The sequence below is a fragment of the Erpetoichthys calabaricus genome, chromosome 11, assembly GCF_900747795.2.
Source record: "Erpetoichthys calabaricus chromosome 11, fErpCal1.3, whole genome shotgun sequence".
In the NCBI taxonomy this organism is placed as follows: Eukaryota; Metazoa; Chordata; class Cladistia; order Polypteriformes; family Polypteridae; genus Erpetoichthys; species Erpetoichthys calabaricus.
The window spans coordinates 87,414,281-87,439,658 of NC_041404.2; the positions used below are offsets into that span (position 1 = coordinate 87,414,281).

At 37.1% G+C, this 25,378-nt stretch overlaps 1 protein-coding gene across 8 annotated transcripts in view; it reads left to right on the plus strand.

The window, feature by feature from the left end:
- The first annotated feature begins 499 nt into the window (after window positions 1–499).
- Window positions 500–25,378, plus strand: part of LOC114660688 (serine/threonine-protein kinase BRSK2-like) — a 221,142-nt gene continuing 196,263 nt past the window's right edge. For 4 of the 8 annotated variants that reach the window (XM_051933876.1, XM_028813545.2, XM_051933878.1 and 1 more), the window contains exon 1: window positions 501–1,267. In XM_051933876.1, the coding sequence (XP_051789836.1) occupies window positions 1,177–1,267 (91 nt within the window). In that variant the 5' untranslated portion in view covers window positions 501–1,176. Of the gene's footprint in view, window positions 1,344–25,378 lie in introns of all 8 variants that reach the window. The other 4 variants (XM_051933874.1, XM_051933875.1, XM_028813546.2 and 1 more) reach the window with 3 other exon arrangements.

Sequence of the window (25,378 nt, forward strand, 5' to 3'; positions counted from 1 at the left end):
GTATAACAACAATAAGTTTAATTAAATTGAAAGGTGAGAAAGTGGCATGATGGTTTCGTTGTTAAGGTCGCTACCTCATGGATCTAGTGTCCCGAGTGTGAATCTCGTGCATGATCTCCGTCTGTGTAGACTTTGCACGTACTCTCGGTGTCTATTTGGGTTTGCCTTCCACTTCCCGAAGACGTTTTGATGTGGTTATTTGGTAACTCTCAATTGTTTCTATGTGATTGTGAATTACACTTAGTTAAATATCATCCTTTAAAACAACAGATGAGAGACTAGAGATACTAGGGAGCTGTGGGGTCTTCAAGAGCTTCTAGAATAAATCTACACATGCATGTACGATACATGCTATTAAATACTAAATGTCAGACCTCCGATAATACAGAACGTAGCGAGATGCGACCCCCTTTATTGGCAGCCAAATTGACTTTTGTGTACGCACGCGCACGCGCCGATAAGCGTATATCTGGGAGGGAGCGGTCGGTCCGGACTGATGCTACAGTAAGGACCCGGATGCTGATGTTGCGAGGGAGGGAGGGAGAGAGAGAGAGAGAGAGAGAGACTGAGAGGGATGCTGCAGAAAAAGGGAGGCTGAGGAAAATTCAGGATGGCAAGAATGCGACTCCGCTAGATACGGCCCGGTGCAGTAGAAGAACGCTAAGCTGCCTGCCAGACCTGGAAAATGCTAGAATAGGAAGGCACGAGAAGTGGGGCAACGCGCGAGGATGCGCTCGCATTGGCAATGACAGAGTGTTTTTCTCCTGCATCCCTGGGCCCGGGTCTGAGCTTTTTGCAGCTGTAGCTCCGCGGAGGCTGTCTAACAGAAAGAGAAACGCCGGTGTTAGTGGAAATACACTCTATTATCAGCTGGGCGTGCAGAGACACAAGTTATTGGGGTGCGAGGGCAGAAGGCCTCTGCTGCTGATCCTGGCCACGCGATATAGGCACCTTTCCATCGGATACAACGCTACTCTGTCCCCTCCTTCATCCTCCCCCTCCTCCTCCTCCTCCTCCTGCACTGCCGCTCAAGGATGCGATGTGGCGCGGCTGTCAAGGCAGCGCGCTGCGCTGAGTCCGTCCGCAGGAACCTCCGCGCGGCTGCCTAGCTTGTGCCGGGCACTTGCCGTGTCTATCACTACGCAGCCGGAGCCATAGCCTGGCATACAAGCAGATATGTCTTCCAAGGACTCGCCGGCCGGTGCTCAGTCGGCGCAGTATGTCGGGCCCTATCGACTGGAGAAGACGCTGGGCAAAGGGCAGACAGGTACGTGCCAAGATCCCCAACCCCCACCTCACCACCCCCTCCACAGATGTACTGCTGGGCCAGCCCCTGTAAGCCGGTCAGTTCTCAATCGATGCTCAATTATTTATCTAACCTTCTGTCGCCTAGTATCTATCTATCTATCTATCTATCTATCTATCTATCTATCTATCTATCTATCTATCTATCTATCTATCTATCTATCTATCTATCTATCTATCATGTCATTTATTGCTGTTAATCTGTAACCTTGATATATAGTCGTCTGCACGACCTTTAAGAATACTTGAATGAAAACCGTAATATTCTAAAATTCATTATATTTATTGTGTGTCCCCACTTCTTAGGGATTCACTGTTTAGGATAGGATAGATGCCCAGTCTGTTGCATCTGGGGTCCTATCTGTTAGCACTTTTGCGGTGACTATATCGAGTCTGAAAAAATAGAGTCTGTAGACTTAACTCATACCTGGTGGCTTTAGATACTGCATGTAATTGGATTTTTTGCATTATTCAAGATTTGTAAATTACTTTTTTATTTAAATCAGACCACTTTTTTCTGGTCATTCTTTATTTTGTGCAAGTAATTTGTGCAATCACAATTATTGGGGCAAATTCCAATAATTATGCTTTGCCTTCAGAAACTTAGTTACACTGGCTGAGGTAACTAAACTTACTCTTTCACAGTTTTCCTTTCTTCCCATCTTGGTAGCAAGCTGAACTGTTACTTGGAAGTTCCCAAAGGTATAAGTAATCTTTAAATATCTGACATCTCATTTTGTCATTGAACATTTTGGTTATAAACTGGAGCCTATTCTAGCAGCATTAGACTGAGACATGAACTAACTCTAGAATGGGTGCCAGTCCATCTCTGGGCACACTCACTCATACAGGACCAATTTAGTACTGACTATTAGCCTGATATGCATGGTTTTAATATGAGGGATGAAATCACAGGCCCCACAGGAAATCCTCATAGGTAAATGAAGTGTGAGTAAATTCCAGACCATGCCAAGAACTATAGTGTTTTGAATCAGTGGTACTAACCATGGTGCTAATCTTAACATCTTAAAAGAGACAGAAGGCATATATTTCTACATATTTGCCTAGCTTGTGTATCCCAGTGAAGGTTTTGATACTGTCTTGTGCCTGAGTTTCCAACATCCTTACAACTCTGTCTCTAGATAATGCAAATTTTAAATTTCATGGATAATTTATATAAGTTTGTCTCATTTGTCTTTTTTACTATTAGTTCAGCCTAAACATCTATCTTCAAAATCATATTATTCCAATAATGATCTTAGATACCAGCCTCAAAATGCTATGTTTGATATTTTCTCTATTTCGTATGTTGCACTTTCATATATTTATTGTACTTGACGTTTTGAGCACTGTGACTTCAAAGTATTTTTTTCACAGTAATTTTAAGTAGTTATATCAAATTCATATCTGAATGCTAATTTTTCTTGACTATGTATTAGATTTGTAATATTCATAATTGAGTCAGAATGTTACAGCACCACTGTGCCATATAAGGGTTTCTATATTACTTTCTCATATTTGCAAATTACTTTGTGTAGGGTTTTATTCTAATCTTTGGCTGAAAAGATTTTATTGTTATTCATAAACCCTACAGCCAATTGAAATGACAAAGAGTAGCCTTTTCAAATGTGACCTGCCCTGCACAGTACATTTGTGATTGATCCTCCCTCCCTTTCAGTTGGAGGAGTTGGTCAGCATGTGGCTTTTTTATCAATCTGTGCTTTAAGCGTTCAGTAAATCAGTTTGTGAGGGGCAATTTAGGTTTAGAAATTTCAGATGCTCTACATACAAAAAGTTAAGCAGCAGAGTACACATTTTTTAAAGGGTTACATTAGTGAATTAAAATTACTGTTAGTCCCATGGCTACAGGAAAACTAGTAGTCTTAACTTGATCAAAGGTAGTTCATGGTTGATATGGCCAGTACAACAGTCGATAGTTAGGAGCAGAACAGAGGGGTGAAGAGTTTAAGCAGTCCCAATGTGTTTTTTAAAAACACATGTTTTCAAGGGGCAGTGACATTATTCATTTTTGAGCTGTGCTCTGTAGTACCATAAGCTTACCTTCAGTGTTTATGCTACAGATACTACAGATGGTAGTATACAAACTGTAAGTACTTAATATTTACAAGTTCAGTTTTTCCCTGGACAGCCATGAAAACAATTTAAGCTGTAATTGAAAATGAAAACCATTTACGAGATAAAAAATGGTTAACACCTAGGTTCCAGATCTTACTTCCTACCCCTCTCCTACAATGTGCTTTACTGAGAAAATAAGATTACCATATAACATTGAAACGTATTGAAAATCAAGTACAGTAACAGTGACCAGGTAAATAACAAGGGTAAACAGGTTGTGGGAGCTTCCAACTCTAGTCCTCCTCATTTTGCATTTTCCAACAACATGCACAGTGAAAACTTACAAATACAATAAGTGTTCCCACACTGATACCTTTTAAAATACTCAAAAGGGAGGAAGAGTGAAGATATAGTCAAGCAACAAGCAAATAAAAAAGAGAAAAAGGATACTTTAGTAAGGATGATTTAGTAAAATAGCATCTAAAACCAAGGTGTTTGTGCTCTTATAGTTTTCTTTCTCTCCCCTCCTATTGGGGTGGAGAAATAGATCCTGACTTTCCCAACTGTAAGAATCATGCATTTTTAGTACTTTATTTATTTTTTTTGTTTTAGTAGCAGGGATGAATGATCCTATAGTTCTGTAGAATAACTTAGCAGGTGGGATATCAAGAGTTTTGGATGATGGATTAATTTCTGTCTTTTTCCCAAATTATGCATGGAGTTGAAATACAGAATTGTATCTTAGCATCCTCTTCAAATGCGACTTTAAAACAACATCAATGAGAAATAAAGTACCTTACCAAATAAAAGAACTTTGCTGTTGCTGGGACACACACACAACAATTTAAGAAAAGTGTATTAAGCATGCTGTTTCATTTCAGAAGTTTATTTTAAAATTTTGCATTTTGGTGAAAGGATTTTCTTGCTTACAGTTCCCAACTTCTGTGTATTTAATTTTTTGAGATTGTGTGCTTTAGGCTTCATTTTAAATAGGCAAATCTTGCATTTTGGAGGTATGTATTGTTTCTTCCTGTGGATTAGTGTTGAAATGGTAAATATTTGTGTGCATAAAACACAGAAGAATTAGTGGAGTCTCTCTGTCATATAAGCGCACATTCCAGATGCACCATGTGGTGAAAGTCCCCATGAAATTCTTAGCAGAATATGAAAAATATGCTGAAGATTAAATATGCCAATTTTGAAATTCTGTAAATTCACATTGGAGTTCTGAATTCCTGTAAACATCTACACATTTCTGATTTTTTATACTTAACAATTGCCAAATTTCTTGCATTTTGACATCCCTAGTCCCCAATTCACAAGTAAAATTAAAACAATTAATTAAAGAAAAAAGATCTTAAGAAACCAGGTTTATGTAGCATCACAGGAAATTTCTATTTTTTATATAAAGAATAGTGTGTAGCTGGAAGATTATATTGAAGATATGATAATAAAGGATGCATACACATAAAGAAGTCTGTAAAGGTCCTGATATATTTTATATATATATATGGTATGTATTTATGGTATAATGGTATGTTTCTTGAAATGTTTCTATTCAAACATTTCCATTGAAATGTTTGTGCACCTCAGTTGTGCTGTTATGGCAAACGAGGTCAGACCTACACATTTTGCAACTCACAGCCTTTTTTTTCTTCGTAGAGAGTAAAGTGCTCGCAAACTCTGGAAGTCTTAGGTCGCACTATCTTTTCTGGCTCTTGCTTACCGTCTGCCTTTTTTAAATGCACTCACAACTGAATGTAGTAGTGATGCAATTGTGCAGCGCAACTTACTCAGCCTAATGATGTAATTAACTAATTGATGAAAGTGATCCTTTCCAGCGTTTTTAATACTCGATTATTATCAGTAGTAATGAGTAGTTGTTACAGCCTTGCTGTGAATGAATGACTGAAGAAGATGCGGTTTCTTGGACTGGAAAAAATAGTAATCACATTTGCTGTGTACAGTGAGGTGTGACATAGAAAAGAGAAAGTTCAGTGAAACTCAATGAAGATGTGAAGCTCAATGGTTAGCAAGTGTTGAGCCATGGTGTCAGACGCTATAGCTATGAGTGCTGGTGTTGCTTCTCCAGCAGCAAAACAGGAGGGAGTAGAGGTGGAAGTGGTGTCCTTGGGTTCAAGACAAAGGAGGCAAATGGTTTAAGTATAAACTTAATGGGTCAGTCTACTCCAATGTAATATACATCTGTATCTACAGACTTTGAAAGGGGACCCCACCCTTTGAAATAATTTACATTTACATTGAAAGGAGATGCCCCCTTCTCCCCCACTGCGCACCAAAGTTCTTAACATACGTATTCACATCTGCTGACTTTAAATGGTGATTCCTGATTGTTTAAGAAGCCTCTAAAACATAGTCCTGACAGTTATTTACTTCCACTTCAAGCTCCAGAGAAAACAACCCCAAGATTAAAAACATTCAGTTCATTATATGGGCCACCTAAATGTGCAGTGTGTAAAAGTAATTGCTGTTGGTGATAGGTTAAAGTAAAACACCATGTGTTAAAAATGTATTGTCTGCCTATGGCTACATCAAAAAAATTCAAACTTGAAAATACAACTGATGAAAAAACAGAAAAATAATTACTTGAGTGAATGACATAAACATCTAATAATGATAATAATACATACTCAACTTTCAGTTTAGTCATACCGATTACCTGTTCCAATTCAAAAGAATACACTTTCTTGTAAAATTTTTGTAATGGCCATCATCAAAAGCCTAGTCATTAGCAAAAGCAGGTAATCGATCTAACGCTGGAATGTTTTACTCATGTGCAATTGTATAAAGTATGGTCAAGAGTAAGCAGCTCCAGTGACCTAATAATAAAGAAGTCCCTTGTTCAAAGTCTTAACCACTACAACACACTGCCTGACGATAATATTCATCTTTGGTAAAAAACCTACAAATACTGTATACAGAAAAGTACTTACATAGTACTTACGATACATCTGATTAACTGTATACTCTATAGCTGAGGTGTATTATCTTATTAATGTTCCTGGATGAAGCAAGGTAATGCAGCTAGTATGTTAATTATGTATTGTTTAAACAGCAAATTAACTGTCTCCATGCTAATGACATATAGGCTTGTGGGAGAAAAAAACGATTCATGTAAAAATCTAGATTCTCATTATTTACATTTAAAATTGATTCACAAATTCCAAAAATATTTTCTTTCTTTTTCTTTTTAATTTCTTTTCTCATTTGTCTATTTCCTCAATAACACTAAGTTGAGACAAAACAATGCAAGCATGTACAAACACATGGTTTCAGCATGGGCAGTGTGTTGCAAGTTTTTTTACATTTGATTGAGTGCACTGTGTTGTCTTGGCTAACACTACTGCAATCTCTGCTGGTGCTCTATGATGTAGTATTTTGGAAATACTACAAACTTGAAAGCTCACATTGTATGTCATCACCCAGAGATAAGTAAGAAATAACAACGGAGAGTAGCAGACAGGCCCAGACTTCTCACTCCCTTTCCGTACTTTAACTTATAATGAAAATCAAAGAAAAGTGTTCTGACCTCCTATTTGTTATAGTAAGTTAGAAATTTACACATTGTTTAACATTTAGGTGCGTTTGAGGACTTAACTGTTTTGAAAAGAGGAGCGTTTTTTCATTTTAGTTTACTTCCTGAAAGATAAAGACTACACTTTTATATTTTAAAAAGTTTTGGTAAGAATGGGTCATATTCAAAAATCACAGTAACAACAGAATGCAATTGCATGTATTAATAGAGTACATAAAGTGCATATTTTTGAGTGACATTCTATTAAATCATCTAATTTAAAGCCCAAGCAGAAAATAGGCATGCTGCTGTTTTAAGTTTCAGATGTTGTGGAAAATGATCTGTGTTCTGTATTTATGTATTTATATGTATCTGCCTAGGGCAGACCAATGAGGTGATGTTAAGTTCCCTTCTGTTCAGGGAATCTGCCAGCACTTTAGTAACTTGTATTAAAGATCTGTTTCACTGTCAGCAGCAGTAATCATAGATGGAAAAGTAGAAAATATAAAATTTAAGATAACCCCTCTCAGTTTAAATTTGAAAGATTAAATAATTCAGTAATTACCCCAAAACACTGAATGTTTATATTTTAAGACAGATAGTTTCAAAAAATCACCAGTTGACAACGGTACAACATTTCAGCAAAACTGGTATATTGGGAGTGGACAGACAGAAATGACAATGGCAATAGATACTTTATGTATTGTATATGAGCACCTAATAAAACAATTTATATGCATTCCTTTTTAGTTGTAAAATATGCAGTGCCACCCACAAATAAAATGCCATCCACTACAGAAAAACTGAGAACAAGATACTGACTATGCAGACTCCACTTGGTCCTATTTTCATTTTGAATAAAAAGTTTGGTCGTCATTAAACGTAACTCCATTATTACCAACTCAGAAGTTGACTGTTTTAGCATTTTTGATAGAAAACACTGGTACTGTTGGTTAGGAGGAAAAAGTACACAATACTATGTTTAACCACGGGCTCTTCATTGTGCTGATTGATATTGCAATATTGGAATGATTAAGTTTTTAGGTGAATGTTAAAATTCTGCTATTTTGTGTAAAAGTGTAAGATACTTTTTATTAAAATTAATTAGATCTGAGATTAATCTAGGCTTCCTTTCTGCTACCCTTTCAAATCAGCCTCATGAGTAGTGTCAGCTGAGCATCTGGCCATTATGGAAATTCTGAAACACTAATTTATAAATGTAATTTTGGAATGAAGAAAATATATAGACCAGCTTATTTTATTGTCATTATAGTAAAGTTGTTTGTTTTGAAATCTTCTTGCTTTTTATTTGCCACAACTATAAAATGATTTAATTCACAGGATGAAAGTGAAAACTCCATCTCATACATATATTTTTATTAGCCAGCAATCCATCTCATTTCTGATAGTGATGCACTAAAATGAAAATTCTTGGCTGAAGCCTCATTTCAGAAAACACTGGGCTGAATACCAAATGCCGATTACCTTTTTTAGTTTATTTTTGTTCTTGTCTTTGTGGCTTTGCATAAGGCCTAAATTAAATCAATTTCACTTTTGGTTCAAGCTTTTCAAACAGGACATGTTAAAAAAATGAATAAAAGCATAAGTAAAAACAGTAACAAAATACAGTTTTGTAACTAATAAATGATGAATTACAGTATGTAAGTCCATCAACCAGTGTACACTTTTCCTTTATACTGACAAATAGCCTATGATTGTAGGTGAAGAAGTAACTAACACCTTGGCTGAATTACCTTGGATAAAATAACTGTGTTCTAACAGCTTCCAGTGATGCATCTACTGAATCTAACAGATTCACATTGTTTATTAAGCTCAACTTGTTTAAATAGTGTTACTTTGTGTACTTGTTCAGTTTGTCTCAGTATGATTCCTTCTCCCTTCCTTTCTTCATTTACTTTTGTTTTCATAAAAGCATTGTGGTTTCTTATAGTTTACCCCTGCTTTTGGTGTTTGTTTGAAATAAGACTCGCTAAAATACAAATACCGGTATCTCTGATTGAAAGCTCCATGAAAATCCATAGATAAATTCCCTATATTTTGTCATTTAAAATGCATTTTCATATATCTCTGATTTGAATTTTGACTAGTTGTAACTGTAAATATAGAGGATTGCCACATGCCATTAAATGTTAAAATGGCTTGCCTTAAAAGAGTTAGTTTCTGACATGTAACTTCCTAGAGTCTTCCCAAATTCAATGAGAGTAGCTAGAGACATAAGCTCAACACAAATATTCTGAATTTCATGTACTTAGTTTATCTACAAGCAGCAAATCATTCAATGGAACATCTGTATTTTTAATAAAAATTATGTATGACTAATTATGATTCAGGGTTGTAGTGAGCATTTTCCAATTGAAATGTGACATACTAAGGATCAAGCTCATAGTCAGCACCTTTTAAAAGCATCAACTGCCTAGCAGTCAGTAGAAATGAATCACATTTTAAAACTTACTTCATTTAGCTCATTTATCAGCTTCTCAAACTTCATATAGGTGTCATTAGTTAAATGTCAGGGCATCCTTTATTCAAACCTATCCCTAATATGAAACACACTGCAGCCATCACTGCAAGCAATCTTCATCTTGACTCAGACTCAGTGCTTTGTTAAACAGTTTAATGAATATAATATAGAAACAGTAAAGTGCATAGCCATGCAGCATTTACAAGCATAATCACACATACTGTATCTAGTTAAATTAACACTAATAAAAATGTTAAGGCCATTATTGTCATTCCACTGTCACAGCTTTAAGAACAAATATGTGCAGTAGTATATAAAATATCAGCTTAACTTCAGGGAGACCTGGTTGAACCTTTGTCATACCAAGAACACACCAGTATATCTAAATAATACTCAAGAAGGCAGTAGAAGCACACTGTGCAAGTGGCAGTCTTGTTTAATTTGTGATTTTGTCAAGCAGTGCTCTGTTTTAACCCTTGGTTGGGTGTTATTGGTAGTGGCGTGGCCCATTCTTATATCCATGCCAGGTGCTACACTAATGCTTCAAAGACATTGTTATTACCCAGTCTATTTTCTGAAACACTACAATGATGCTTTGTAAGGCAGTTAAATCTTTAATTTTGTTCCTTTAATCATGGAGTTGCATATAAACATACATGATCTATTGGCTCCAGCCTACCTGCTTTAAATACTATTAAGTGTAATATGATTTTACCATTGATTAAGAAGTGAACACTATGAGTATAGGTGTACTTTACAAACCACTGAGTTTGTGTTGTGTGTATACATGCATATGTCTACTGTATGTAGGTGTGCATGTATTTTCATTTATGTATTTATGTATGTACAGTTTCGTGTATATATAGAAGACCACACAGAAGACCAAAATACACGCAGTCATGAAAATTGGTACCTCTGAGGTAAAAGCTCTGCATGCAGAGAAAGAACCCCGATCTATTACCCTAGGACACTATAAAATAGGTAGCTTATGTACTTTATAAGGTTTTTGACTCTGACAAGGCTAGTACGAGTCAAGCCCTGTTTCTCTAGACCACTAAGCTGTAGTATTTGGTCCTCAGTTGTGACAGATGAAGCAGGTATTGCCCCTTTAAGAAATCAGACAACATCAGATATAGATTAAGATCTAATTTGGCATGAGATGTAGTGAGACCAGAGGTGTAGCTGGGTGCAGTTCATTAAAATTTTACTCACTTTGTTAGTAAAATTTTCATCTTGCCGTAACATCTAATATGAATCTTTTCCCTACCACAGTCACACTGTATCACTCTGAGTAAACCTCTTAACCTTCTTAGAATATTAATATAAAGACCTAAAAACAATTATGATTTGTAATTGGTTTAGGATAAAAACTTAGTTACACTAGTAGATTTAAAATACATGTAAAACCAAGACTAAAAGTTCAGCCCGAAATTCTAGAACACTATGTGACTGTGCAATTCACTTGATCTGACTGTGCTTCACACAGTATTTTTTATCAAACTTTCATCTATCCATCCAGGGACACAGGGGAGCTGGAATCTATGCCGGCAAGCATTGAGCACAAGGCAGAAACAATCCCTGAATAGGGTGCCAGTTTTAAATGCAAATTACTTTGTGAGGGCGGCACGGTGGCGCAGTGGGTAGCGCTGCTGCCTCGCAGTTGGGAGATCTGGGGACCTGGGTTCGATTCCCGGGTCCTCCCTGCGTGGAGTTTGCATGTTCTCCCCGTGTCTGCGTGGGTTTCCTCCGGGTGCTCCGGTTTCCTCCCACATTCCAAAGACATGCAGGTTAGGTGGGTTGGCGATTCTAAATTGGCCCGTTTGTGTGTCCTGCGGTGGGTTGGCACCCTGCCCAGGATTGTTTCCTGCCTTGTGCCCTGTGTTGGCTGGGATTGGCTCCAGCAGACCCCCGTGACCCTGTGTTCGGATTCAGCGGGTTGGAAAATGGATGGATGGATGGATTACTTTGTGATGATATTTAGCATAAAATTGCATTTTTAAAATAAAAAATATTTTCAAATGAACAATTGATAATTACATTTGATAGAATAAGACTAGAGGTAATGATTTTGGTGTTGGATGGTTGTTTAAAAGCAGAAGTCACTACAGAAAAATGTATGTGATGCAAACACATTCTGGGGTTATGAAAAGCCCTAGCCATAGCATATAGTCAGATAACTACTGAGTTTGTCACTGATTTGTTATATATGATCTAGAGCCGTGTTCTTCACTGCATTATAGAATAGGGCTAGATGTTGCTTCAATTAAGATATTTTGTTGTTAGAGCAATTCTTGTGTGGCAATCAATATGTGGATCTGACGGTCTGTTTTTGTGTTTTCTTTTCACAACAAGTATAGGTACTCATAAAGATTGACAGCACCTTCTTCACACAGTGGGGAATTATTTATGATGGACCATGTCCCAAAAATGAAGGACACCTAATTAGTGTTCAGACTGCAAGATGTTTTTGCCTGGAGTTCAATTATTTTAGTGTCAGATTTGGCTGTCACAATAGAAATCTGTGATCATGGACAATAGGGAGGACACAGACACATTGAAAGGACCTTCAAAAAGTTGAAAAACTCCTTAAATTTTTCCATCCATCCATTATCCAACCCGCTATATCCTAACTACAGGGTCACAGGGGTCTGCTGGAGTCAATCCCAGCCAACACAGGGCGCAAGGAAGGAAACAAACCCCGGGCAGGGCGCCAACCCACCCTAGGGCACGCAAACACACACACACACACACCAAGCACACACTAGGGACAATTTAGAATCGCCAGTGCACCTAACCTGCATGTCTTTGGACTGTGGGAGGAAACCGGAGTACCCGGAGGAAATCCACACAGACACGGGGAGAACATGCAAACTCCACGCAGGGAAAACCTTTGAAGCGAACCCAGGTCTCCTAACTGCGAGGCAGCAGCGCTACCCACTGTGCCACTGTGCCGCTCCTTGAATTTATTAAAATTTAAGTTTGCCTCAAATCTCTTCCAAGATCGATACAAATGAATCAAAGTCGAAATGTTTCAGTAACTCTGGCATGTTAGTTGTGAGTGCTTTGAGTGTTACTGATATCTGTGGTCTCATCTAACACCATGAATAAAAACCTCAATTAGCTGATGTCAGTCATTGAGTCTAAGTATTTCGATCCTTCTCATCATAGTGGTATTGGACAGTGCCAGTCCCTTGGTTCTTCTCAGGATTGCATCTTTTTTACTGAAATTACTGTATAATATTTTAGTAGACCTCAAAAAACACTCTTTAACTACCAGAGCATCTGTAAATGCTTTCTTGTGTCTGACTAATATCCAGGAGATTTTAAATGATGCATCCGTCCCTGTTTTGCTTTCTACTTAAGATCTTTGCATGAGACTTTGCTGTTCTTTCAGTGAGGTAGAGAGAAACTCAAGGTACTTTTTGCACAGATTGCTACTAGGTAGACATTTTTCATTGAAATCAGAATTGTAAAATGTCATTCAAGATTACAGTGTTTCAGAATTGCTATTGATTTTGTGCATATCAGACAAGTTGGTTTTGTGGTGCATCCATTCAAAAGAAACTAGTCAGTCCATATTTCCTGAAATTGTCTATTTTTGGTTTCTACAGAGCGATATTTTTTCATTTTTATGCCATCCTTTTTGGTACTTGTGGCAGAAACATCACTTATTCCTGGCCGATCTTCATTTGTGCCTCTTCTTCCCGTGAGAAATCAATCCATTGCTAGTTGTTGTTTTAATGTTCTGGAGGTGTGAGCATGCTAAACTGTGTGTGAACCTTACTGCTGCAATGTCGTTATTAGTTGCTTATAAACGTGGTAGTTATATTTTATTGGTGAAACTGTACTGCATCTAGTTTTAAAGCAATTAAACTTTATGAAAATTGCTTTAATTTTTATTAGTCTAAAAATAGGATTGTGGTTCACACATTAATCTGGTTGCACAATGAAGAACTCTGATCTAGAGTGTAAGTGTTTTTGGAATTTTTCTTTTTGGAATCAGAAGAAGCTGAAATGCCCACTTGTAAGCAAAGTATAAGGTCTTAATCGTTATCTTTAAATTCTAAAAGTGTTGTATCTATTAAAAGCTTATCATTGAAATGAAAAGGAAAAACTAAATACAAATTTAGGTATAGTATATGGTAAAACCAAATGGAAAATGACAAACATTTGTCAAATGCACAACTCTGCTTAATACCTTAGTATTAAATCTTGAGTGAAATAATTAAGGTTCTTCATTTTAATACACAGATGTACTTGCATAATTTGACCTGATAAGAACTTGCACTGTTATCATTGTGTAGGCGTTGACATATGCAGTAAAAGTTGACTCTTCTTTCGTATCTCAACTTATGCTTGCTTGTGTGGTTATAGGTTGTGTGCTGTTGTACATGACTATTGGTGAACATCATATAAATCATTATAATGCTGAAGAAATGACACAAAGGATCTGCCTCTGGGTATGCTTTTCTTGAGTGGTCAGATCACAAGTTCTATGAACACATGGAAATTAACACTAACATTGCAATTTAAAATCAAAGGCAGACTGCACAGGCCAAGAACTTTGTGCATATTGCTCTCTAACTATTTTTCTGTCTTCAACAAAGTTCTCTATTTGTATTTTTTTCTTCTTTATATACTATACCCATTTGATATCAGATTATTATGAGTAATTATGTTTTGGTTTTGCATTGCACAATGGATTCTCCAATCAGTACCCGTTAGGCATTCCTAATTCTTAAGGTGTACTGTAATTATTAATATGGAATAATATTTCAATTATGCAGTACTTATTTCTTACCAAATCTTATACTGTATGTCACAAATAATAAACACTGTACAAACCCTTAAAAAATAAAGCAGTGAATCTAATTAAATGTTCATAAGAAGAAGATACATGACTAACATGCTTAACAAGTTTACAAGTAAAATAGACACATTTCTCTCTCAAGCTAATAAGCCTATTGTTTACTATCTAGCAATTTCATATTATTCTTAATCTGTTCTTTTTGTAATTGAAAATGTGAGCTATTATACTAAACATCATCATGCTTACTGTCTACTCTCAAACAAGAAGTGTCCATTTTAATTAAAGAACAAAATAAAAATATCTGAAATCATTAAAGCAGCCTTTATTGCTGTTTGTCTAATTCAACAGGAAGACTTCTGTGATTCTGTTTTCTCAGTTTTATTATTCCACTTTGTTTAATTGAAAAGCCAAGATTCCAGTCTTCTCTCTCCTTTAAAATCTGCCTAATTGCTCTCAGTTTGCTGTAAGTTTTAAACAAAAACATGCACAGGCTCAACTACCGTAATATTTTGCATAAAGGAGAACTATACCTAGATTACTATAGAAGCTTAGAAAAGCAAATGCTGAAAAAAAAATTTTTTTTTTGACATCGGCTAATTTACTACATATCTTTCACATGTTCTTTGTGTTTGGACTGGCACTTAGCTGTTACTTGGGTGTATTTTGTCTTAACCACAAATATACTTTAATAAATTGTGCCTCATAGGTGTTAGTTTCTTGTACTCTGTCATTTTTGATTAATTATTTTTGGAAAGTTTGGTTTTGTTTTTTGACCAGAACTGTTTGTCAAGGATTTTCATAAGTTCATTTGGTAGTTTTGTGCTCAAGCATTTTCTTTTGTATGCCCTTTACTATTTCTTCTCCTGCTTTTTATTGATATTTTAAACTCATTGGCTTACTCACCTTTTTTATTCAGGTTGGTAAATTCATAATTTTGAGTTCACAGTTTTGTGTCTCCAATAATTTTAATGCCCATGTGTTTGGCTAAGTCTGTCATGCTTGTAGACAGTCCAGATCTTAAGCAGGTTTTATAATATTAAGCACCAAGGAGAAGGTGAAGTGGTGCAGGCAACAAAAACTACTTTATCCCTGCTCACTTGACAAAATAGTTTTCAAAAAGTTAAGTCAAGGATTTTTAAAACTCATTTATGCTCATTTACGTACATATAGAGTAGTATGAAAAAATATTTGAAACCTTCCTGATTTCTTCCCGTTTTTAGAAACTGTTGTACTGAATATTTTCAGGTCTTCAACAAAAAGTAATATTAACTAAAATATACCAAAGTGAACAAATAACACATTTTATCAAATGAAAAAAGTAATCAGCACTAGTTGCCACAGAAAAATTAATTAGCTGTCGAATCAATCCAATTGAAAATATAACTATAGAGTTAGCTAACTGAGCACAGCCCAGCTTGATTACAGTCAGCTCTGCTCTATATCATAACTAAAATGCCAGGACAAAGATTTTACAAATACATATTGCTACAAACTGCGGTGGGTTGGCACCCTGCCCGGGATTGGTTCCTGCCTTGTGCCCTGTGTTGGCTGGGATTGGCTCCAGCAGACCCCCGTGACCCTGTGTTCGGATTCAGCGGGTTGGAAAATGGATGGATGGATGGATAGTGCTACAAATATAAGAAATTCCAAAAAAATGTTTGGAAAGGGCTAGATATTTGCAGCTCAACAGAGCCGTAGCGTATGCCTTAGTTTCCAAACATAAAATGCTTAGAAGTTGGGATGGGCGATAAGACCTTAAAATTGTGTCATGCTCTTTCAGATTAGTTTTGCAATAATAATATTGATGTCAATATGAAAAAATACTCCAGAACTGTAATATTAATTATGAAACTTTTATTTTAATTTGCATCCAACAGTAAGCCATATTTTTGCAAGGTTTAACTACATTTTTTAAATAGGAAAAAATATTGTCAAATTATCAAAAATGGGTATAAATAACAATAAAGTAAAGTTAATATCTTCAGTGTAAATGAGATAGAAAAACTAAACAAATTGCCCTTTTATTGTTTCTTAAAGATAAATGTAAATTGTCAAAATGAGGTAGAATATATTCTGTCAAACAAACCACTAACTTTAAATTTTGTGCTGTTCATCAAAGTGTACGTGCACACAAATTATTTATCAGTCACTGATTCTGAAAACAAAGTGTAGGTGGTCCTTAGTTATGAACAATTTTCATTCCATATATTTGTATCATGTTAATAAAGTATATTATTGTACTTTAAATTACAAAATGCAAAAAATTCAGACTAAAAGTTAAACAAAACTGAAACATGAGTATATACAATAAATCCACCGAATACTTAAACACTGTAGATACTTAGGCACTGTAGATATCCAAAGTGCATTTTAACACTTTTTCATTTAAAAAATCATAAATATTACAACTTCTAACTCTATAGTTTGATAGTTTTTCTGTCTTGCAAGCTGCAAACCAAGAAGAACATAAATGTCTATCTCTCAATTGCTGGAAAGCACCTGGATGAACCCAAATTGGGAGAATGTTTGATGGAGAAATAAGAAAAAAATGGAATTCTTTGGATGTTGTGGTTCTCATTATAAATAAAAAACAGCATTTTATAGTAAGAACATCATATCAACAGCCAAACAATATTCCTCCATTAATATTGTATGGAGAATGCTAGGACCTGGAAGGATCTATACATTTTTCTTTGTTGTCAGAAATTTGTTATGGAGAACGTCTGATCATCCATCCACAAGACAAAAAGTAGTCTGGTCATTTGTATTTTATTGGAAAACTCCATAACTTGTATCTCATCTTTTTTAGACTGAGAAGAATATAAGGAGATATAGTACTCCTTAAATGTATCAGTTATCTCTTTATGCTCCCTAATTTTATTACCAGTTACATTGGTAATTTTTGTTATTGTGTTGCAGACTTCCTGCTTGTGGATTTGTTAAGCTAGAATCTTATTAGCCCTTTCTCTGTATTTATAATAATGATGTCACAATTTAAAATTAAGTTTTCCTTTTCTGTTGATGTCAAGAGATTAATTTCTGATTGCAAAACAAGTCTTTTCTTATAAAAAACCTCATTAGGAGCTGTGGCATTTTTATGATGTATTCTGGAAATCTCTATGATCAGTTCTGGTGCTTTCCTAGTCTCTAGCTTGTTTTTGTGAGAGAGATATGAAATAATTTGCCTCTTAAAACAGCCTTCATTGTTTCCCAAAGAGTTCCTGTGGAAACCTCTTGAGGATGTATTGTTCTAAGAAATCTAAGAAATAATTGATTAGATTAGAGATGAATTATATAAAGTTTTCATCTGATTGGCATTGGTTAAGATACTACTTGTTGTGGGTGTTTTACGAAGGGCATGGTGGTTTAAGCTCCAAAATAAGAGGAGAATGGTCAGAGATGATAATAGTGTCATACTTATAAGATTTTGTAGTGGGCAAGAAGTTGCTATCAATGAAGAAATAATCAATTCTTGAGTAACTATAATGCACAGCCAAAAAGAAGGAATATCTACTTGAAAATATATATATACTGTTTAATGCAAAAATGACTCATTCACTTGCTCATCAACAAAAACACTATTTACTATTTAGTTAAAAAGCTAAAAATTGGCTGGATTGGATGAATCTGCTAAGGAAGGACATTTCCATATCACTGGTCTACAAAAAAATATTTTTTGTTTGCTTCTGGGAACTTAAGAGCATCTCTTTATTAAGTATTTTACACTGATTTCATATATGAAATCGGAGTTAAGCTAGCACGTCAGGTTTTTGAAATACACATCATTGACATTTTGACACTTTTGAATATCAATATAATATATCAACACGATATCTGGAGTTTGGACTATGTACCACCAAAATTGTTTTGATGTGTTTATTCTGAAAACAAACCAGAAGACGATACCAGAGACACGTTAAAGCATATTTATGTCAATTTACCTCTATGTAAAAGTGAGGTCAGTGTACCCAAAAATGTTGGAGGCACTTGTACAGCACATCCTTTGCAAGAACCAACAGTAGTCACCCATCATGCTCAGAGTGAATTTTCCTTGATATCGGTTTTCCATCACATTTATATCTTGATGAAATCTTTCCCCATGCTAATCTCTGACATTGCTTAGATTTGGTGGAAAAAAGTTGAGATGAAAATGTAAAAAATGCGTCTTCAGTGACATTCTGGCTCCCGTAACCTAATATACTTTAAGCATATTCTCCACAAGCACAGTATAATTCTCTGCTCTGTGACTGTCAAGAGAACTCTGGACAACCTGCACAAATGAGGGTGCTGATTCAGTTGGCTTCAGTTTCCTTTTGAACTCATCGTCAAGCATCGGTTCATGGATTTCAGGTCCAACAAAAACACCTTCCTTAATTTTGGCTTCAGTTTTCTCGAGACCAAACTTATTTCTTAAATGCTGAAACACATCACCTTTACTGTGCAGTCACCCTAGTTGTCCAAGACCTGGAACATCATAACTAAAAGATGTGACGTGTTGGACGAAAACGTTTTTCAGATTTGGAGTCAGCAAGTGAAATTTGTTAAAGTACAGATTAAAGAATCCCAGTAGCAAAATGATTGTTGACCAGTGTTTAGAGGTAAACCCACAGGACAGAAAAAGTAAATACAGCAAAATATCAAAAGTGCCTTGATGGATTTGATTGAAAGTTTGTGGCATTGTATAAAAAAACAAAAGTAGCCAACATGAGTTTTTCTATTTATTCATTTTTGTCGGTAGTAATGTTTTACAAGTGTGATATTCTTAGGAACCGTGTCCGTTTTTCTGTTGAGTGCTGAAAAGGAAAGAAGGAATCACACAGAGAAGTGGGGCTGCTGCTTTATGCAAGTGAACGCTGCTAACAGAAGCAAAAGGGAAGGGTGGATGTTCCATGAAGCTCAAAGTAGACATGCTTAGCAAATTGCCTCCTTGGCTACACACAGTACTCCCTATTCTTTCTGCTTCTTCTTACTCTTCACAGTGTGGTATAAAATATATACTGTTTTGAATAGGGGTTCCTGTCTGTGGATTTTTGATCGCGCATAAGGTATCGCGCATACATATACTTTGACTGTGATATGCTGCTATGCTCCCATTTGCAAAGCAAAAAAAGTGAAGTGCTGAAACAGCATACCAGCTCACTTCAAGCCCTGGGTATAGCACCAGCCAGCAGTGATGGCATGCCTAGTTAAGATTAAACACTTGCTCTTCTCGGTAAAGGAATCCCACATGAACAGAATATGCAGGGGTTGGACATTGCAGTGCTTTTTAGTGGGCTGCTATCGGAATTTATTTTAAACAATAGATTAAGGTGAAAGGTCAGCATTATGCCACAGCTCAGACAATTCTGGTAGCTTTGTTATGTCGAACTCGAAAACTTGTATTTACCATCTGTCTGAGAGCATGTGAATGCAGCAAAAGACCAGATATCACAAAATCCCAGTACTCTGACATAACTAGAAACAAAGCATATCCAAGAATAAAACCTCCCCCTTAGCAGCAGTGAAATAATAAATAAACTGAGATATCAACGTGAACCAAAAAACACACTTCTACACTAACTACTAATAGCTACATGCATGCTTAATAACAATTTCTGCATAGTATGTAAACTATAAGCACTAAATGTATACTTATTATTTTTTACTATACACATCAGCAGCCAAACATAGTAATGGTAATGTGGTAAGATGGTAATTTGCTAAAATAGAGAATGCTTTGCTGCTTCAGGGCCTGGTTGACTTGCTTCAATTAAAGGACCTATGAATTCTTTTCTGTTATCAGAAATCTGTTAAGGAGTATGTCTTGACATCCATCCTCAAGCCCAAGAGTAGTTTGGTCATGCAGAAAGGCAGTGTCTGAAAACACAAAACCAATCCCTTGTCAGAATGGGTAAAATAAAGCAAATTAAAGTTTACAACTAGTCATTTCAATGGCTAGATGTAATCCCAGTCAAGATATTGTGGCAGGGCCAAAGGTTATGGATTAAAGCAATTTTGCATTGTAAGAGTGAGATAAAATTCCTCCATTGTGATGTGAATGACTTGTATTAAATTATAGGAAGTGGTTGGCCGCAAACATTGCAGCTAAAAGTATAGTAATTGCCAATGTATTAAAAGTATTAAACACTTTTTCCAACATTGCTAGTTGGCATTGGATAACTTCATTTACATTTAGTAAATGACATTAATAAAAAAATATATATATATTATTGGTAACCTTTATGAAGTAATACATTTTGGGTGAATCAAAAGACCTATAACGTATTCAGCATCAAAAATTTGTAGTAACGGGAAGAAATCCGCAAATACTTTTTCAACGCACTGTATAAACTACTAAAAGTAAACAGAGTTTTTTTTACTTATCTTTGTGGCAATGCACTCTGGGAAAGGAATTTCCAGTTTGATGTGAAAGGCAAATACGAGGTGCGATCCAAAAGTTTCCAGAATGCATTTATTTAAAAGCATACACACCAAATAACAATTAATGGTGAACAGTTCCTTCAAAATAGTCACCTGCTGAGTTGATACACCAATCCCAGCGAGATTTCAACCTTTTGAAGCACCTCTGGAAGTCGTTTTTTGTCAGTGTGTTCAAGACGTCGGTTGTTACCGATTGGATCTCCTCCACCGTCTCAAATCTGCGTCCCTTGAGCCTCATCTTCATCTTAGGAAATAAAACAAAATCAGACAGCGCTAAATCAGGGGAGTACTGAGGGAGGGGAATGGCAGAAAACTTTGTAGAAGCCAAAAATTTGCGCACAATCAGAGATGTGTGAGCTGGTGCATTGTCGTGATGCAAAAGAAATGACTTGTTAGCCCACATCTGAGGATGTGTTCGGCAAATTCGATTTCGCAAACGCCTTAGAACACCCCTGTAGAATGCTTCTTGCAACATTTCATGACTTTCTTTTGCTGTTTTTCCCAGTTTAAAGCAGAATTTAACACACATTCTTTGCTCTTTCAAATCACTCATTTTCACGAACAACCCTTTACAGACACAACTGAAGTTTAAATGAGAACTGCGACTTGAAAAACAACTGCGCTGACGTTATAACATGTGATAACAGCTGTCAAGGACAACTTGAACTGCTATTTAGTGGCGATTGATATAACCAAACCCTTCTGGCTGCAGAATAAATGCATTCCGGGAACTTTTGGATTGCACCTCGTAAGAGAGGGAAGAATCAAAAAAAAGTTGGTGTGCCAACCGGGTCATGCTGTTTACTGCCAGTGTCCAAAATGAAGAAAAAAAAAATGAGCATGCGGTGGAGCAATAGAAAATAGTTCGCAATAGCTACCTCTTAAGCCTCAGTGGCTTTTCTAAATTTTCTGCTCTCTCAAGCAGGTCAGGGTCCGAGAGCTCTGTTATGTGGGACGTAGTTCCTCTGATAGAAATGCTGTCTTCCAGGAGCCTTCAAGTTTATATCGTCCCTACCGGAAGAGGCATAGCTTAGATGAATGGGGGTGTAACTGAGGTGCACTCCTTGGGTGGCTTCTTAGAGCTACAGACTAGAAGACTGATGGTGTTGTTAGCATTGGCGGCCCCTCCTGTCCCAGCGGGTTATTAAATACCTTATCTGAGGCTGAAAGGTGATCCTCAGGCACCCATATATGACAGACTCTTGGACTTCTTTATTATTAATGCCCTTGTTCCAAAAATCCTGCAAATGTTAAAGGGTGGAGATCCTGGTCTGCCAGGACTGACTAGCCCTAATCTGGTGCATACTTTCATGCAGCAACCCAGGATCACATGACCATAAGAGGCGGAGCTGTCAGATCGAATACTGTTATTCGAATACAATTCCAATGTGTAGTATATGAAAAAGTTCATCTTTGAAGGCAATCTCTGACATTTGATTACGAAAGAACTGTTCTTTATTTTCTCTAATTTTTGCTTCATATAACTCCAGACAATCCATGCTGCATTACTTCTGTATTTTAGATGTGTTTGGCACATATATTCAACACTCAGCCTTTTTATAATTTTTAATTGTTAGTTGGTATAATTTGTAAAACAGAAAGATTTTTCTGCTTTTCAGCTCATGAATATACTAACAACATATTTGAAACACTTCTACAGTGCCCTTAAAATATTGCTTTGCTCCTAATCCTGTTCCTTTTCACTCTTGAACCTAAGATCGCTGATTTTCTGTTGCATTAATTGTAGCATTATGTCATTAAACATAATGGGAAATAACTGCAATGTTTTTGGTTTTCCTTGTATTATTACAACAGTTTGAAAATTGCTAACTTAAAGAGCATTTTTAGTGTCAGGAACGCATACTTAGCTGTCTTTTGGAGGCTGCTGGCTTGAACTTAACTCCTTAAATAAAGGTTTAATGAAAAATAATAATAAAAATAAGTATTTAAAGTATATGTGTTATATTTTTACAGAATCTCCAAAGGGGGAAAAAAATCCAATTTAATCCTGTATGCTATTCTTTGACACTGGACACCTGCCACAGCACTCAGCTGACACTCTGCTTTACAAACGTATGAAATCAGACTATTCTGCACACTTCATTTACTTTCTACAAGTGTTTTGATTTTTGTTGTTTTTTTTTAAACCTACACATTTTGCAATTTATTAAAAATTTTGCTGTGTATATTTTTTTACTTAGTAGCCAAATTTTTAAATTGCTGTTAATGAAAATAGTTACCAAAAATATATAGTTTGGAAGAAATACTTTAGGATCATTACAATGCAACATTCAATACATTTAGTAACACCTTTTGCGAAACACAAATAAACTTCCTATACCTCAATTTACATAAAATCAACATAGATGAGCACTGACTTCATGTCTTTTGCTATCAAGGATCAGAAAGACACAAATGAGTTTAACATGCTTAAGTAATCATGAGTGTTTTTGTATGCATTTTGTATATGCATTACAGGCATTAGAAGTGTCCCGGTTTCAATTTTCACTTTGATTATGTCACTTTCAATGCACAGAAAATCAAGTTTTTTTGAAGGGATGTGTTTCCCAGGTGAATGCTGCATTAGTGCGTGACTCTTAAGTACTGAGAAAAGCGCTATATAAATGTAATGAATTATTATTATTATGCTTTGCTGATGCAAAGAGACACAGAGAGAGAGGGGTTGGGAGCATCCTAAGCAAAAAATTCAATAATACTAATAATAATGAAGCGTACAAAGGCACATTATGTACAAACATAATAACATGCAGTAGCACTTAGAACTTTTAACCTATGTTAGAATGTATTTGAATATTTACTTATTTTTAACTAGTCATTTAGCCCGTTACAATAACGGGCGCTAGAACAGTAGTGCATAAACATTAGTAGGAACAGTCTATATTAAATGGCAAGGGACTTTGACCTCATTCTTTTTGTTGGTCGAATTTTTCTTTCTTTCAGCCTTTCTTTTGTTGATGTTTACTTGCTGAGCTGACCGTTCTTTGTGGGCTGCTGCCGTGTATTGTGTGTCTTTAATTTTCTGTGACAGTAATACTGTCTTGTACAGCTCTATTCAATAAGTGCGTGTAGATAATTTAGTTCAAATGGCTCTGGAATATGTGAAGAGCAACAGGTGCAGATCTTTATTTATGTGCGCCTTTATTCGCTGCACCCAATTGAGGTCGTCCGTTTGAGGCTCGCCTTTTTGTGCGCGCCCTTATTGAAGGATGCCTGTGCGCGTCCTTATTGAAGGATACCGTTTTGTAAGTCCGCTGGCTTGTACGTCCGTAATATACGTCCATAATATACCTTTAATTTTCTCTGGCGGTAATACAGGCGTGCGCGTAGGTAATATGCCTTTAATCTCCTCTGACAGTAATACTGGCTTGTATGTGGCTGTAATATGCGTCACTGTATTGTGTACCTTTAATTTCCTCTCGCAGTAATACTGGTTTGTATTTCCGTAAAACGCCTCTAACTTTCTCTGACAGTAATATCGCGCATAGCACCATGCCCCGCGCATGCGCAGTTCACCAGAAGACACCTGGACGTACATAGGGATTTTATATATATATATCCATCCATCCATTGTCTCCCGCTTATCCGAGGTCGGGTCGCGGGGGCAGCAGCTTGAGCAGAGATGCCCAGACTTCCCTCTCCCCGGCCACTTCTTCTAGCTCTTCCGGGAGAATCCCAAGGCGTTCCCAGGCCAGTTGAGAGACATAGTCCCTCCAGCGTGTCCTGGGTCTTCCCCGGGGCCTCCTCCCGGTTGGACGTGCCCGGAACACCTCACCAGGGAGGCGTCCAGGAGGCATCCTGATCAGATGCCCGAGCCACCTCATCTGACTCCTATCGATGCGGAGGAGCAGCGGCTCTACTCTGAGCCCCTCCCGGATGACTGAGCTTCTCACCCTATCTTTAAGGGAAAGCCCAGACACCCTGCGGAGGAAACTCATTTCAGCCACTTGTATTCGCGATCTCGTTCTTTCAGTCACTACCCATAGCTCATGACCATAGGTGAGGGTAGGAACATAGATCGACTGGTAAATTGAGAGCTTCGCCTTGCGGCTCAGCTCCTTTTTCACCACGACAGACCGATGCAATGCCCGCATTACTGCGGATGCCGCACCGATCCGCCTGTCGATCTCACGCTCCATTCTTCCCTCACTCGTGAACAAGACCCCAAGATACTTGAACTCCTCCACTTGGGGTAGGATCTCGCTACCAACCCTGAGAGGGCACTCCACCCTTTTCCGGCTGAGGACCATGGTCTCGGATTTGGAGGTGCTGATTCTCATCCCAGCCGCTTCACACTCGGCTGCGAACCGATCCAGAGAGAGCTGAAGATCACGGCCTGATGAAGCAAACAGGACAACATCATCTGCAAAAAGCAGTGACCCAATCCTGAGCCCACCAAACTGGACCCTCTCAACACCCTGGCTGCGCCTAGAAATTCTGTCCATAAAAGATATGAACAGAATCGGTGACAAAGGGCAGCCCTGGCGGAGTCCAACTCTCACTGGAAACGGGTTCGACTTACTGCCGGCAATGCAGACCAAGCTCTGGCACCGATCGTACAGGGACTGAACAGCCCTTATGAGGGGGGCCAGTACCCCATACTCTCGGAGTACCCCCCACAGGATTCCCCGAAGGACACGGTCGAATGCCTTTTCTAAGTCCACAAAACACATGTAGACTGGTTGGGCAAACTCCCATGCACCCTGCAGGACCCTGCTAAGGGTATAGAGCT